The sequence below is a fragment of the Loxodonta africana genome, chromosome 10 (assembly GCF_030014295.1).
Source record: "Loxodonta africana isolate mLoxAfr1 chromosome 10, mLoxAfr1.hap2, whole genome shotgun sequence".
In the NCBI taxonomy this organism is placed as follows: Eukaryota; Metazoa; Chordata; class Mammalia; order Proboscidea; family Elephantidae; genus Loxodonta; species Loxodonta africana.
In genome coordinates this window covers 83059610-83073612 of record NC_087351.1, presented here as the reverse complement: position 1 = coordinate 83073612, position 14003 = coordinate 83059610, and the positions used below count along the sequence as shown (strand labels likewise).

Sequence of the window (14003 nt, the reverse complement as noted above, 5' to 3'; positions counted from 1 at the left end):
ATTTTCTTCCTCTCTATATAAATTCACTCTCACAAACTTTTGAAGCAATTCAAAGTATATAAATTTTTTGTGATCCTCAATTCCTGTTGAAGAAATAAAGTCTCAAAGACCTCTTTGATGTCAGGAATTTTTTAGAACTTCTATATGAGTCCGAATTGACTCCACAGCAATGGGTTTGGTTTGGTTGGTGTATGGTAATATTTCTATTTTTAGTACCTGTTGCCTGAAGAAAATATGTAGTAAAAAAAGCTATCTAGAATTCAGTAATGTTAAGTGAATTTGTGTTTTGTGAATCTTGATAGCATCTTCATCCTTTAAAAAAAAGATATCTATCTGTTGGACACTTTAGTACCGTCTGTACAGAGTTGGGGTGTGTATGAAGTCACAGGCCCCTTGCAATTATGCTGTGGCTGCCCAGGGACCTTTGTCCCACAGATCGGGAGGTCCTGGGCCAGTAGCAGCTCCAGTAGGGCCATCTCGTTAGATTCTTGTATGGTGTGAGCTTTGCTGACCAGGCAAGGGGAGGGTGGCTGGCAGCACAGCTAGAGTCCAGCCTTGAGGATTCTGCTGTGGGAGAGGCTGTGCTGGATGTGTCCTCTGTTGCCTGCTGCTGATTCTCTTTATTCATTGAAGATCCCCTCAGAGACGTGAGAAAGCTAATGGTTTAAGTACCCCATCAGAATCTCCACATTTCCACTTGGGGTGAGTCTAACCTTCACCCTTTCATCACCTGTGCTGCTGATAGTAGTCCCCTTGCCATTTCCTCGTTCTCACAGCATCTCCCCTAGAATCAAGCCTCATTACCAGGGCTGTGCTGACTTGTTTGTTTGTTTGTTTTGTTTTTTTAAGCAGCACCATTGTGCACCGTGGGAAAATTCCTGTGTTGATCTCACTTTTTCTCGTTCTTTGGCCAAACCCTTTTTTGGGATACCCTTGGTACCCTTAGTTTTAGGGAGATGATACATGGCTATTTTCCCTTAGATTTTTAGCACTGGTTTCGACTTTGCTCTTATTGATTTCTGGGATCCAGAGCTGGAGGTGATGTTACAAGCTTTTCAGTTAGGAATCTCAGGCTATGAGTTTAGCAATATTCTTATCTCTGGCTCTGGATTTTGGTCAGAACCAGTGGTGTGGGAATGTACTTTATTTTATGGATATTTCTGATAGTACTTGAAACAGAGTTCTGAGGCTAGGGAAAAAAATTGGTCCTTCCATCTCCCAGTAAAAATGTTGAATGGTACTTTCTAGCCCCGCCCCCCCAAAAAAAAGAGCGACTTCTGGTTATAGTCCTGGTGTCTCCAAGGCAGCCATTGTCCAGAAATTACTCAAGCTTCCCTTACACTATCCTCTAGGGAAAAGACCAGTGCTTCTGGGCCTCTTATTCCCCTATTATTCCCCATCTGAGTGTGTGGGGCACCCAGTCTGTATCCTCAGAGAGTTACTGGCTTGCCAGCATGAATTGATTACAGGGTTTTGAAAGCAAGGTCCTGTCTACCGCCTCTCCACCCCGAGACAAAGCAGAGGGATCAAATACAATATTACATACAACTTGCACAGGTCTGTCCCAAAGTGCACTGGGTTGGTGCAGCCTTGAGAGGCAGTTTTGTTGGTTGATTTTTGTTTTTGAAAAGTGGATGGCTTTGAAAGTTGCCTAAGCATGCCATACGCTTGGAAGTAGAGCTTGAGAAGTTGTATAAGTAGAGTAGCCTGGCCCATCTCTATCTCTGCAGGTGCTCAGTGCTTGCCTTGCATTGCAGGTACTTGCGTTGCAGTATTTCTAATGTGTTGTATTCAGCATCTGTGGGTTGATTGCCTTTCCCTTAAGATGAGCTCAGGCAAGACCTCAGCCAGTACTGGTTCTTTCTGTCTGCTTGCCAGCCTGCCTACCAGGTCTTTCCATAGCAGCAGCTTGTGAGGGACTGGATGTCATGCCACCGCTTTTCTTTCCCTAGAGCATGTGCATTTTTGTTTACAAAGTGAGGGGCTCTATAGGATTTGTTGCCTGTACTCCAAGCCTCTTGGGCTTTGGCATAATTGAGCAGAAGGGGAGAGATGTTTCCAGAGACCCATGGATCTGAGCATAGAGTAAGGGAAGGAACCAGTTCTAACATGTCTCCATTTCTGCTTATTCAGCCTCAAGTCTCTCGTAGATGGATACAAACAGTGGTCATCCAGTGCCCCCAACCTGGGGAAGGGCCCAAGGAGTAGCCCTGCCCTGCCAGGGTTCACCAGCCTTATGGAGATGGGTAAGTATCGCCATTGTCTTGATTCTCTCCCTGCTCCCTCAGAGAATTCTTGGCTAAGCTTTGGGATTGTTTAGGAATCCCTCATGCTATTTCATGGTGGTAATCTCTTTTATTCATCTCCTAGCCCCCTTTATCCAATTCCCTCTGAGTTTAACCTGCATCCATTTCACTGAGTTTTCCCAAATCACACTTTCTTCCTACTGCTGCCTGGAGCCTGCCCTTGGCCTCATTCCCAAGAGGAGAGTTATAGTATCCCTAGAGGAGTGCAGAAGGGTGAGGCCGTGAATCAGGCATTTCCTCTTTCTGGGTTTGTTTCCTTGTATTTTAATGTAGGCAGTCAGCAAAGCTGGGAATGGTGGTAGGAGGCACTGCAACCTTCCTCCAAGGAAGCTTTTCCAGTGTTGCCCTGTGATTACTGCATGGGCAAGATCTTCTTCAGGCCCTCCCTGTACTCTTATCTCTGTAGGTGTCCAAAATTTTTTTTTTTTTTAATAGCTCAGTCCGTAGAGTAGAATGGCCTTCACTCATGTAGGGGATTCTAATCTTTTGCAAGAGATTTGTCTTAAAACAAGTTTCTAGGTCATTATTCTAGAAATTCAAGGGCCTTCCAATTTTAAGGTACAAAAAAATTAGGAATGTTTCTGTTGCATCCAGTGTTCTGGGAAACTCATACTGCATTTGGTCTTATGGATTCTGAGGCCCTGTCTCTCTCCAGGAGGGAACCAAAGAAGTGCACCAATGCTCACAATGCTTCTCCAGAATGGACTACACTACATGGTGCCCAATCCCTTTCCAGAACACCCAGTCCTTAACCTAGAGATGTGGTATAGGCCTCTCCTATCTTCTTTGTGTTTAGGAAGCCTCCCAACTCTTTAGGCCTCTTTTCCATCTTCAGTAGAGGATCCTTATGGAATGAAGTAGCAAGTTAGCAGTCCCCTGTTCTGCAAATAGAGAAACAGGCTCTGGAATGGAGAGAGATTTCCCCATGCTGGTCAGAGTTGACTGTGGAGAGTAAAGCCCTATAGGTTTGATGCCCAGTTCCTTATCCTACCTACCCATCAGACTGTTTGGTCTCTGCATCCCTGGCACTAAACAAGGAGGCCTGGGGTTGGGGGAAAGGAGCAGAATCTTATTCTTGTTGCTTTATTCCCATTTTCTATTTCACCTCCATTCCTTTCATCTTCACAGAGGATGAGGACAGCGAAGGCCCAAGGAGTGGGGAGAGTCGTCTACAGCATTCACCCAACCAGTCCTACCTCTGTATCCCATTCCCTCGTGGAGAGGATGGGGATGGCCCTTCCAGTGATGGAGTCCATGAGGAGCCCACCCCAGTCAACTCAGCTACCAGTACCCCTCAGCTGACGCCAACTAATAGCCTCAAGCGGGGTGGTACCCAGCACCGCCGCTGTGAGGTGGCTCTGCTTGGCTGTGGGGCTGTTCTTGCAGCCACAGGCCTAGGATTTGATCTGCTGGAAGCCGGCAAGTGCCAGCTACTTCCCCCGGAAGAGCCTGAGCCACCAGCCCGGGAGGAGAAGAAGAGGCGCGAGGGTCTTTTTCAGAGGGCCAGCCGTCCTCGTCAGAGTACCAGCCCACCCTCCCGAAAGCTCTTCAAGAAGGAAGAACCCATGCTGTTGCTAGGTGACCCTTCTGCCTCCCTAACGCTGCTCTCTCTCTCCTCCATCTCTGAGTGCAACTCTACCCGCTCCCTGCTGCGCTCTGACAGTGATGAGATCGTGGTGTATGAGATGCCCATCAGCCCAGTTGAGGCCCCACCTCTGACTGCCTGTACCCACAATCCCCTGGTCAATGTCCGAGTGGAGCGTTTCAAGCAAGACCCCAACCAATCCTTGACTCCCACCCACGTCACCCTTACGGCCCCCACACAGCCAAATAGTCATCGGCGGACTCCTTCTGATGGGGCCCTTAAGCCAGCGGCTCTTCTAGCCAGCAGAAGCCCCTCCAGCAATGGGTTGAGCCCCAGTCCTGGAGCAGGTGAGTCCTGTCCTCTTCCTCTTTCCCTTCTTGGTGCCTCCTGGGGGAGCAGAGATACTTGCAGGTACCTCATTACCTCTTTCTGCCTCTGGATTTGAATGAACTCTATTCTTCCTTCAGACTCGGCCAATCAAGCATTTGGTTGATTGATCTGGGGTGGGAGAGATAGCCAGGGCTGGTTGAATTCTTTCCGTCCTGTGTCTCGGGGGTCTTTCCCTGTGGTGTGGGAAGAAGATGGACAGGTTCTAGGAAGAATCAAAACCAGGAATCCTGTGAGATATTCAGGCTCTGGGTCTTCAAGCAGTGCAATGCCTTCAGGGTACAGGAATGGCTGGAGTCCAGCTCCTGGTTATTCCCTAAAGAGGATACTGAAGTTACCAGGAAGGATGCAGGGTGGGTATTTTCTGCCACATAGCTGGACTCTTGCCTCTCATTACAGCATTAGCACAGACACTCATCAGGCAGGCTTCCGCCCATTCATCGTACCCTTCAACATGTACCCCCTTACTTCCACCTGGCTTCAAACCCGGATATGTGTCCGCATAAATTCCTACACATGTGCGTACACTTCTCCACCCGACACCTGATACTCCTGGGCATCCTGGATGTATATACCCTCATCCAGAGTTTGCCCCCATAATCCCTTGCTCTGTATAAAACCAAAATCTGACTTGGAAGCTCTCCTAATCCCCCTAAGAAAAGGAGGATGGCTGTAACCCTTCCAGTGAGATTTGAGTGTGAGTGATGATTGTATTTTACCATTTGGCTTCCCTCTCCTCATTTGAGATTTTTTGTTATATTCATATACGTAACCTATTTGGGAACAGAGACCCTTTATTATTCATTTGAGGCCTCTGATACCTAACTCTGTTCCTGTCACATGTTTGTTAAATGGATGAATAGTGAATGAACGGACATTCCCTGAAGTCAGGGGTTGGCAAGCTTTTCTTGTAAAGGACCAGATAGTAAATATTTTAGGCTTATGGGTTGTACAGTCCCTGTTACAGCTATTCAACTCTGCTGTTGTAGTGCTAAAGTGGATAATATGTAAATGAATAGGTATGGGTGTCTTCCAATAAAACTTTATTTACAAAACAGGTGGTAGGCTGTACTACAGCTAGTAGTTTGTTGACATCTGCCTCAAGTTATTTCATTAGAGATGTGGCTCTGGATGTCCCATTCTTATTATCAGTTGCAGGGATCGTGGCCTTCTGGTTCACTCTTGTATCCCCAGTGCCTCCCAACACACTGTATGGCACACAGTAGGTGTTCAATAAATATTTGTTGACCAAATGAATAGGGATATGGCAGGGTGGGGTGGGAACAGTGGACGTCTGGTTCAGAAATCTGGTACCATCATCTGATGTGTTTCTTTTTGTCTCTTGACCAGGGATGCTGAAAACCCCCAGCCCCAGCCGAGACCCAGGTGAAGTCCCCCGTCTCCCTGACCCCAATGTGGTCTTTCCTCCAACCCCAAGGCGCTGGAACACACAACAAGACTCTACCTTGGAAAGACCCAAGACCCTGGAGTTTCTGCCTCGGCCTCGTCCTTCTGCCAACCGGCAACGGCTGGACCCTTGGTGGTTTGTGTCCCCCAGTCATGCCCGCAGCACCTCCCCAGCCAACAGCTCCAGTACAGAGACACCCAGCAACCTGGATTCCTGCTTTGCTAGCAGTAGTAGCACTGTGGAAGAGCGGCCTGGACTCCCAGCACTGCTCCCATTCCAGGCAGAGTCGCTACCCCCTGTTGAGCGGACGCTTCTGGACCTGGATGCCGAGGGTCAGAGTCAGGATAGCACTGTGCCGCTGTGCAGAGCCGAACTGAACACACACAGGCCTGCCCCTTATGAGATCCAGCAAGAATTCTGGTCTTAGCATGAAAGGGTTGGGGTGGGCAAGGGGGAAGCAGGAAGATGTGGGGAGAGCTGGCTGGCACAGCCCTTTCTCAGAGTTGGACCCCCTGCGAACCAGCCCTACCTCTTGCACTGATAATGCACTTTGAAGATGGAAGGGATGGAAATAGGGCCACTTCAGAAAGTCTCCTGCCCTGCAGGGTCTTTCTACCCATGTCCTCTGGGGGGGCTGTGGCCATCAGCTCTGGCTGTGTAGGGGACAGAGGGGTGCGTGCATGTCCCCCATCCTCCAGTTTTCCTCGCCTTTTGGGTGACCCTGCAGAGTCACTCAGCCAAATCAGTCTGCTGCTGTCTCTCCTCAGCCAGCTGGGTATGCACAGAGCCTGTCCTGGGTTCCCTTTGTTTGCCCTGAGTTCAATCTTCCCTAACACCAGTATTGGATATTCTATGATTGATTTTGCACCCCCTCCACTCTTCCCCCAACACCGTGATTCAACTCTTGTTTGGTGTGAGATGTGAACTTTTCTGTGTCCTAAGCTCTTCCCTGCCTGCTGAGAACTGAAGGCAAGGTGCCCCAGTGTGGGGGCATAGGAGTAGATGGACCTGGCACTACCTGCCTGCACTTCCATGTGCTCAACCTACTTATATGAGCCTACAGGTGGTATGGGGAGCTGCCCCAGTGAGAATTGGGGAAAGGGGAAGAGTTAAGAAAGTACAGTCAAGTTGCAGTAAAGAAGGTAACAGTCTGTCTGTCCTCATTCCTTCTAGAAATGCTCAAAGAAGGACAGAAACCATCACCTGTTGAAGGTATCCATCTGCCTACCTGGGGTCAGGACAGGGTCATAACTAGGTTCTGATATGAACATATGCTCATCCCAGAAATGGTTTCTTGGGAGACACATCCACTGGTGCCAGTTCTGAAGCCAGAGACAAAGTTCCTGTGTTTGTCCCTTTTGTTGTCTGATCTTTGTGTGTCATTCCTTCCCTTGGTCTTTCCTCTGATCCCTGGAATTAGTTGACTTAAGGCTCCGTGTTTGGTTGATAGCATATCACTGTGCAGCACCAGAATAGTAGGTGTGGGTATGCCCTGGACTCTGGGAGTTGGAAATTGGGGGTTTCCTTCTCAGCTGGGCCATCCATTTTGTGAAGTAAAATGGGGCCATTCATTAGTAACAGTGTTCTTAAATGGATGTGGTAAAGGGATGATTTTTTTAAGGGGCTTAGTGACCCACTCATATACAATAGCCTTCAAGTCCCAAGCACTGAAAATTGACCAAGGCCTCTTCTTGTCTGTGCACACAGGCAGCCTCTGACATTGGGCTCTGGACAGAATAGGAAGGACAACAGAGGCCAACCCTGGATTTTCTGGAATTTGTTTCCTTAACTTGAATGTAGAGCTTCTTCTGAAGCCTTCTCATATGTATCGTCACCTATTCTGCTTACTCTGAGGCCTCCTGTGTTATATGGGGACAGTTGTCTTTATTTAGGAACCACAACTAGTTCTTAGGTCCTTCTCTTGCCTCAAGACTAAATGTTGTGCCACTGTTCTTTATTATGGAATATTGCTCTGGAGATGTTGGAGGCTAATCTGGAGGTTTCTGCATTTGCTGCTCAGATGCCAGAATGGGGAGAGTTGTGCACCTGGTGCAGATGGTGAATTTGGCAGCTGCTGTTTCTCTATAACTGTGATAGAAGTCTCGCCCTGGGGGTGACACAAGACTTGGCCTGGTTTTGGAATTGTTTCTTGCTTTATGAATCCACTAGCACTTTGGTTCAAGGGCCTCACTAAGTTTTGGGTGGGGAGGCACTGTTGGTTCTATTGCCCGGGATTTTGTTATTGCATTTCATGTCTCTCCTTCTCTTTGTTCAGCTAAGCCAGTAAGTAAGAGATTATTTTTGTCCCGTGCCCTGAGTCCTAAGCTAGGGTGGAAAAAAATGTGAATCCCCTCAGCAATTCCAGCCAACCAGTGACTCTTCTTCCTTCTTGTTGGGGTGGTTGTTGTAAGCTGCTGCTGAGTTGACTCCAACTCATGGCGACCTTATGTATAACAGAACAAAACATCGCCCGGTCCTGTACTGTCTTCCTGATCACTGGTATCTTTGAGTCCGTTGTTGTGGCTGTTTTGTCAGTCCATCTCATTGAGGCTTTTCCATGTTTTTCTTGGCCCACTAGTTTACCAAACACCATGTCTGAGTCTAGCAATTGGTCTTGATGAAGAGAAGCACACACATGGTTCAGTTCTCTGCCCTTCCTCTCGTTCCTCTGCAACCCCAATCCCTAAGCCACCAGCACATCTGTAAACCGTTGACCACACTAGATGGATCTCTGGTGGGGTACAGCCTACAGCTCAGCCCAAACCATGCTGGCTCTGGACCACACCCTCTGGTATTAAGCAGAGATTTTTCCTTTGTTATTTTTTTACTTTTTGTCATTTTGTTAGACTTCAGTGATCTTTCTTGGCAGTCCTTAGTGTAAACTGAACGATGGTCACCTGCAATTGAGTGAGAGGTCGAACCCAAAGGATGAGTAAAATCTCTTTGGGAAGGAAAATTGCAGAACCAGAGCTATTCCAACGGTACTACTGTGAGCTTTCATGAAGATGGAGGAGTTAACATCTCTCAGCTCCTGCTATATCTTCCAGTCTCTGACAGCCCCCTGCCTGCAGCACTCTCTTTGTGGAGCAAGGCTGGAGATGGGTTAAGGATCTAATATTGTAGCAGGTTTGAGTTGCTTTCTGTCTACTCAGGTTCCTTGCCCTATGGTTGTGATCAGGAGCTGACCCTGAAGCTGTGGTGAAGTGTGGTAGCTGGTCTTCCCTTTCTCCTCTCCCTTCCTTCTCTTTCCCCAGTGATGTTTTTGTTCTGCTCTCGGCAGTGTGCTCACTACGTAGAAGATAGTGATAGGAAACAGATATGGTTCTCTGCCCCTTTTCCTGGGATCCTTCAGCTCCTATCACTGATTCCAAACAAGACTATTCTCTCTTTATTCCCTTGGAGATCCAGACCCTGCAAAAGGGTTGAGTAGATTTCCATGTTATCCTTATATGTTATTTCTAAGAGGCTTTGGGGGATGCTCTTAACTTGGTATTCTTTGGCATCCCTAGGGTCTGGTCATAATAACAATAATAATATGAAGGAGAATAACAATAATATCTTACATTTGGACAACTTGGAATAGTTCTAACCTTTCCTTCTGACTTTGACAAAATTATATAATTTTCTTTCGACATTTGGTCTCCTTGCTGGTGAACTGGATGCTTCAAGATGAAAGTTTAAGTGAAAAGAAATTTAAAAGACGTTTGGACTGATTGCTGAGTCGGGCACCAGGCTCTGAGACCTAAACAAGCTGGTCCTGTTCCTCTTTTGCCGGGTGACCTTGGGGTTGTCTCTTAGCCCATCTCAGATTTCCTTCCTTGAAAAGCGATCATCACATGTTTCCTTCACAAGGGCAATGGGAGCCTGTATCAGAGAAGGTCAGTGAAGCACTGTGATTCCTCACCAGCTCCTAGAGAAGTTTCCTTCACCTTTAGAGGGAGAATTGCTGAAGTTGACAAAATGTGGCTTTCGCCACCTCTAGGGGACTTACCTTTTGTTTTTTCCTTTGGCTTCTGAAAGAGGAGTGATTTCGAGTCGGCTTAGCATAACTAATGGGGACCACGGTCAGGGACAGGCTCACCTACTGCATATATGTATGTAGCACCTGGTTTTACAAGCATCCTTTTCTAATTTCCCCACTTGTCAGGCTGATTGATCTTCCTCACCATTTGTGTTTTGTTGTTGTTAGCTGCCATCGAGTCAGCCCCAACCCCTCCCCTCATGGCAACCCATGAACAACGGGATGAAACACTGCCAGTCCTGTGCCATCTCCATGACAGATTGTAGATCGGACCATTGTGATCCGTAGGGGTTTCATTGGCTGAGTTTTCAGAAGCAGAGCACCAGGCCTTTCTTCTAGTTTGTCTTAGTCTGGAAGCTCTGCTAAAACCCGTTCAGCATCCACGGACAGATTGGTGGTGGCCACACGTGAGGTTCATTGGCTGGGAATCGAATGAAGGCCACCTGCGTGGGAGGCAAGAACTTTACCACTAAACCACCAATGCCTCACTTGTGTCTTACGGAGAAGGAAATGGAAGATGGGGAGGTTGGTGGCAACATCAGGATGACAGTTTGGTCTCTCTGATTTCCCAAAATTGGATTTATTTAGAGCCTGGAATCAAGCTAATTACTAGAAGAATCTTTGGGGAGTGGTTCCCCTCACCCTTGGGATTCCTCATAAGGCCCCATTTCTCTCAGGCCACTCAGGGATACAGCAAGACACCCCAAGGGAGCTAGGCCTGACATTTTGTTGAAACTCTTGCCTCCACAGTCCCCACATTGGAGCACCCCACCATCCCCACCCTCACCCCTACCAGCACCATGTTGAGTAGAAACACACTTCTCTGGGCTTCCTATAACTCTTCAAGCTCATTTTTCACAAAGCAAAGAGCAGCAGATACTAAAGACTGAATGACTGTGAATGGTGCACTTCAGGGTTGATATGTCCTTCCACCTGGCCCCTTTCTGCTTGTCAAATCTTAATCTCTTCTCACCTGTTTGAGTCTATGCCTTTGAGTTCAGGTGTGTGAGGGCACAGTCAGGCAGGCCAGAAACACCGTCTTTCTGCCTCTCCGAGGATTTGGGGGAGGAAGCAGGTGCTGCTGTTTCCGTAGTGCCAGGCTTTTTGCCGAGGGCTCTGCCAGAGATTGTAGACCTGAGAAAAGTGGGTCAGAGGTGAGATCAGCCCGCCTCACATTGTGATCATAAGTAAAGATGGTGGCCATGGGAGGCTTGTGACTTAAGCCGCCCACTTGTATGAATTTGCAAACATGTCTTTCCCTCTCTGGACCTCAGAAGCTCAACCGTGAACTGGGAATGCTGCTGCCTTCCCTACCTGAAGCAAGAAGCCCTTTTAACTTTAAAAATTTTGGTCCTGGAACCCCAAGGCCAATATCGATAAGCAACACCTTGCTAATTGCATTCCTTTGTGGAAAGAAATAACTGTGGGTGTGGGTCTAAGTACATGTATGTTTGCGGGTCAAAAACAGTCAAATATTGGCAATTTTTTACGGTTCAACCTAACAGACTACCTACCTCTCTCCTTGGCTTCAGGCCTGAGGATGACTCCACCTTGTCAGAATACGGTTGTTAGGAACACATTCTCAGATATGTTTCTTCTTTCAAACAAATCAACATTTCCCTAGATAAGGAATTCAAATGAATAAAAATCCACACAAGAAAGGAAAACCCACTGCTGCTCCTGGGGAGTCCTCACTCCCTAGATTTTCCCAGCCTCGCTTGAATCACTCCACCTCAGGTGCAGGTGTTGGAAGGCATAAGTTGTAAACTAGAACCCCGCTGAATTAGGGCTGATTAACAGAGCATAGGAGCCCAGTTTCCCTAATTTGCCTCACCCAGCCATTGACTTCTACACCTTTCAGACGGTTGACTGGGTATTTTCCAGCTGTCCAGGTGAGATATTAACACTCAGCCTCTCCCCACCACCCCACCTTTTCTTGATCCACTTCCTGTCTTGGGCCCTGGAAGAGCCTGGCAGCACCCAGGCTTTCCCTAGGCTACTTAGGGAGTCTTGGGCTGGGCTTGCTCCTGGCTGTGGGGCTGAGTATCCCTGAGAAGCCTCCGTAGGACAGGTCTGTCCTGATTCTTACTGTCTGTGGTTACCTGCATCCCCTGCAGGGAGCCTGCTTTGGGCTTTAACTCAAGATTGCAGCTAGAAAGAGGACCCTTAAGGCCCAACTGGTTATCAGAACTTTCTAGCTTTTCCACACCTCTCTTTGTTTCCCTTGGAAACAGACATGCCTTTCCCCTGGCCCATCCTTCTTCCTGACTGGTCTGACCCATCCTCCTTGCAAACCCCCACCACCTAGTTTGACTAGTCTGATTGGCAGGTGTGGACATAGCAGCTAGATAGGTATCTCAGGATGAAACATCAGAATACAATTCTGGGGGTTCAAAGACAGCCTTTCCTACTGGGACCTGTGGGATAGACATTCTCGAATTCTGAACCCAGAAGTCAGAATGGTGTGTGAAGGCCCGTGGACATGGAGTTACTTACTCTATACTTACTGAAGTCCAAGGGAAGGTTTCAGAATTAATATGTTTCTTCACACCTATATACCTGCCTAGACAGATGCTGGCTTTATTTAAAGTTTTTCGATATTTTTTCATTAATTTTGATTTTTAAAAATACTGCCTTGAAATTTATCTTGATTATTGAGTTTTTGGCATCGCCTTAATTTTGTGTCCAATGGGATTGTCTCCCTCACTTCCCTCTGGTCCCACCTGCCTGTCCCCCATCTGGACCTGTGAACTAGCTTAGGCATAATCGCGAAGTAGGTTTTAGCCAACCTTCCATATCTCTTGGAGCCCTTGTGGCACAATGGTTAAGAGCTTGTCTTCTAACCAAAAGGTCAGCAGTTCAAATCCACCAGCTGTTCCTTGGAAACCCTAGGGGCAGTTCTACCCTGTCCTGTAGGGTCACTATGAGTCAGAATTGACCACAACAGGTTTTTTGTTTTTTTTTTTTTAATGGTCCATATCTCTAGTTCTTGCCCTTCCTCTCCGGTCCTGAGTAAGGCGGTAGCTCTCTGGGGATGTCTGCATTTACACTGGAGCGTGTTGACTTAAAACAGTGACACATCTAGGATGGTTTTCCTGAGTCTTTAACTTTGGACCTGTAACTTGGCTATGACTTTTCCTTGATGTCCTCTAGCTTCTTTGCAGGGTCTCTGAAACCTGACACCACTTGGAGGGTGTATGTGTTTCAGGGACATGGGGAGCTATTTCAGTAGAGAGGATCCTTTGGATTGACATCCTAAACCTCTTTGGGACATCTTTTAATTTCAGGAGAAGTGAATAAATCTCATTCATCAATTCCCAGGCTGAAGGGAAGCCTCTTCAGTCCCTTGCTAGGGAACAAGAGCGGCGTTTCCTAGCACTGAGACTTCAGAAATGTCAGCCACTTATACCACCTACACAGTCACTGTCACTACCTTTTAGTATTCTCTATCATCATAATTTCATTCTCATCATTTATCTCTACCTCCAGTTTCATAAACCATGCTGGCTATGGCTCTTCTACCACTGTCAGAGTGAGGCCTGGGTTTATCCTGAGCCTAGATACTAACAATAAATTCTAAGATCTATTCTGTCTTCTGTGTTTCTTCCCTTTCATAGTGGTTAATATTCATGTATTTTGTGACTCCTCAAAATAATCTGGTAAATGGGCATTATTCTTATCGAATAATATGGAATGAGGCTCAGACAGTCATGTAATTTTCCCAGGGTCATACAGCTAGTATGCAATGTTGCTGACCCACTTGGCTCAACTGAGTGCATTTCCAGGCTGTTCAGAAGCCCTGGGATAAAAATGGCATAGCTTAGCCCACCTAGGCTTTGTGCTCACTCTTTGTCCTAAGAGGAGTTGTGTCCTTTGACTCATCGGTCAATTACTTGTGTGACTAAAGACACTGAGCAGGACTTGTAACCTCCCCTAAGCTCAGCTCCCTTCCTCTCTGCACGTGGCTGCTTTTTCCTCCATCACTGATATATTTTTATTGTGGATTTTTTTCGTTAATTTTGATTTTTAAAAATACTGCTTTGAAACTCTCCATGAGTTTTCAGGGATTCTTACCACATGGGGACTGAATGTGTCAAATCTGCCACTCTTCTCCCAGTGCCACTGCTGAAGGTCTGTGGGTCTCTTTCTGTGTCCAGCCTATCCCAGAAACAGTAGTTGCCCCATTATTGCTCTACACCTCAGCTCAACCCCTTCTTCCCAGTCTCCCAAGTTTGGAAGCCTTATTGTAGCTCCTGTCACCCCCGTAGGAAATTGAAATCAGGCTCTTGCCTTTTT

At 47.1% G+C, this 14003-nt stretch overlaps 1 protein-coding gene across 1 annotated transcript in view; it reads left to right on the top strand.

Moving 5' to 3' along the window:
• MAP3K9 (mitogen-activated protein kinase kinase kinase 9) overlaps positions 1-12280 on the top strand; it is a 99191-nt gene extending 86911 nt beyond the window's left edge. Inside the window, exons 9-11 of the mRNA XM_023546317.2 lie at positions 2134-2246; positions 3435-4238; positions 5629-12280. Of these exons, the coding sequence (XP_023402085.1) occupies positions 2134-2246; positions 3435-4238; positions 5629-6113 (1402 nt within the window). The 3' untranslated portion in view covers positions 6114-12280. The remainder of the gene's footprint in view (positions 1-2133; positions 2247-3434; positions 4239-5628) is intronic.
• Positions 12281-14003: the final 1723 nt, after the last annotated feature.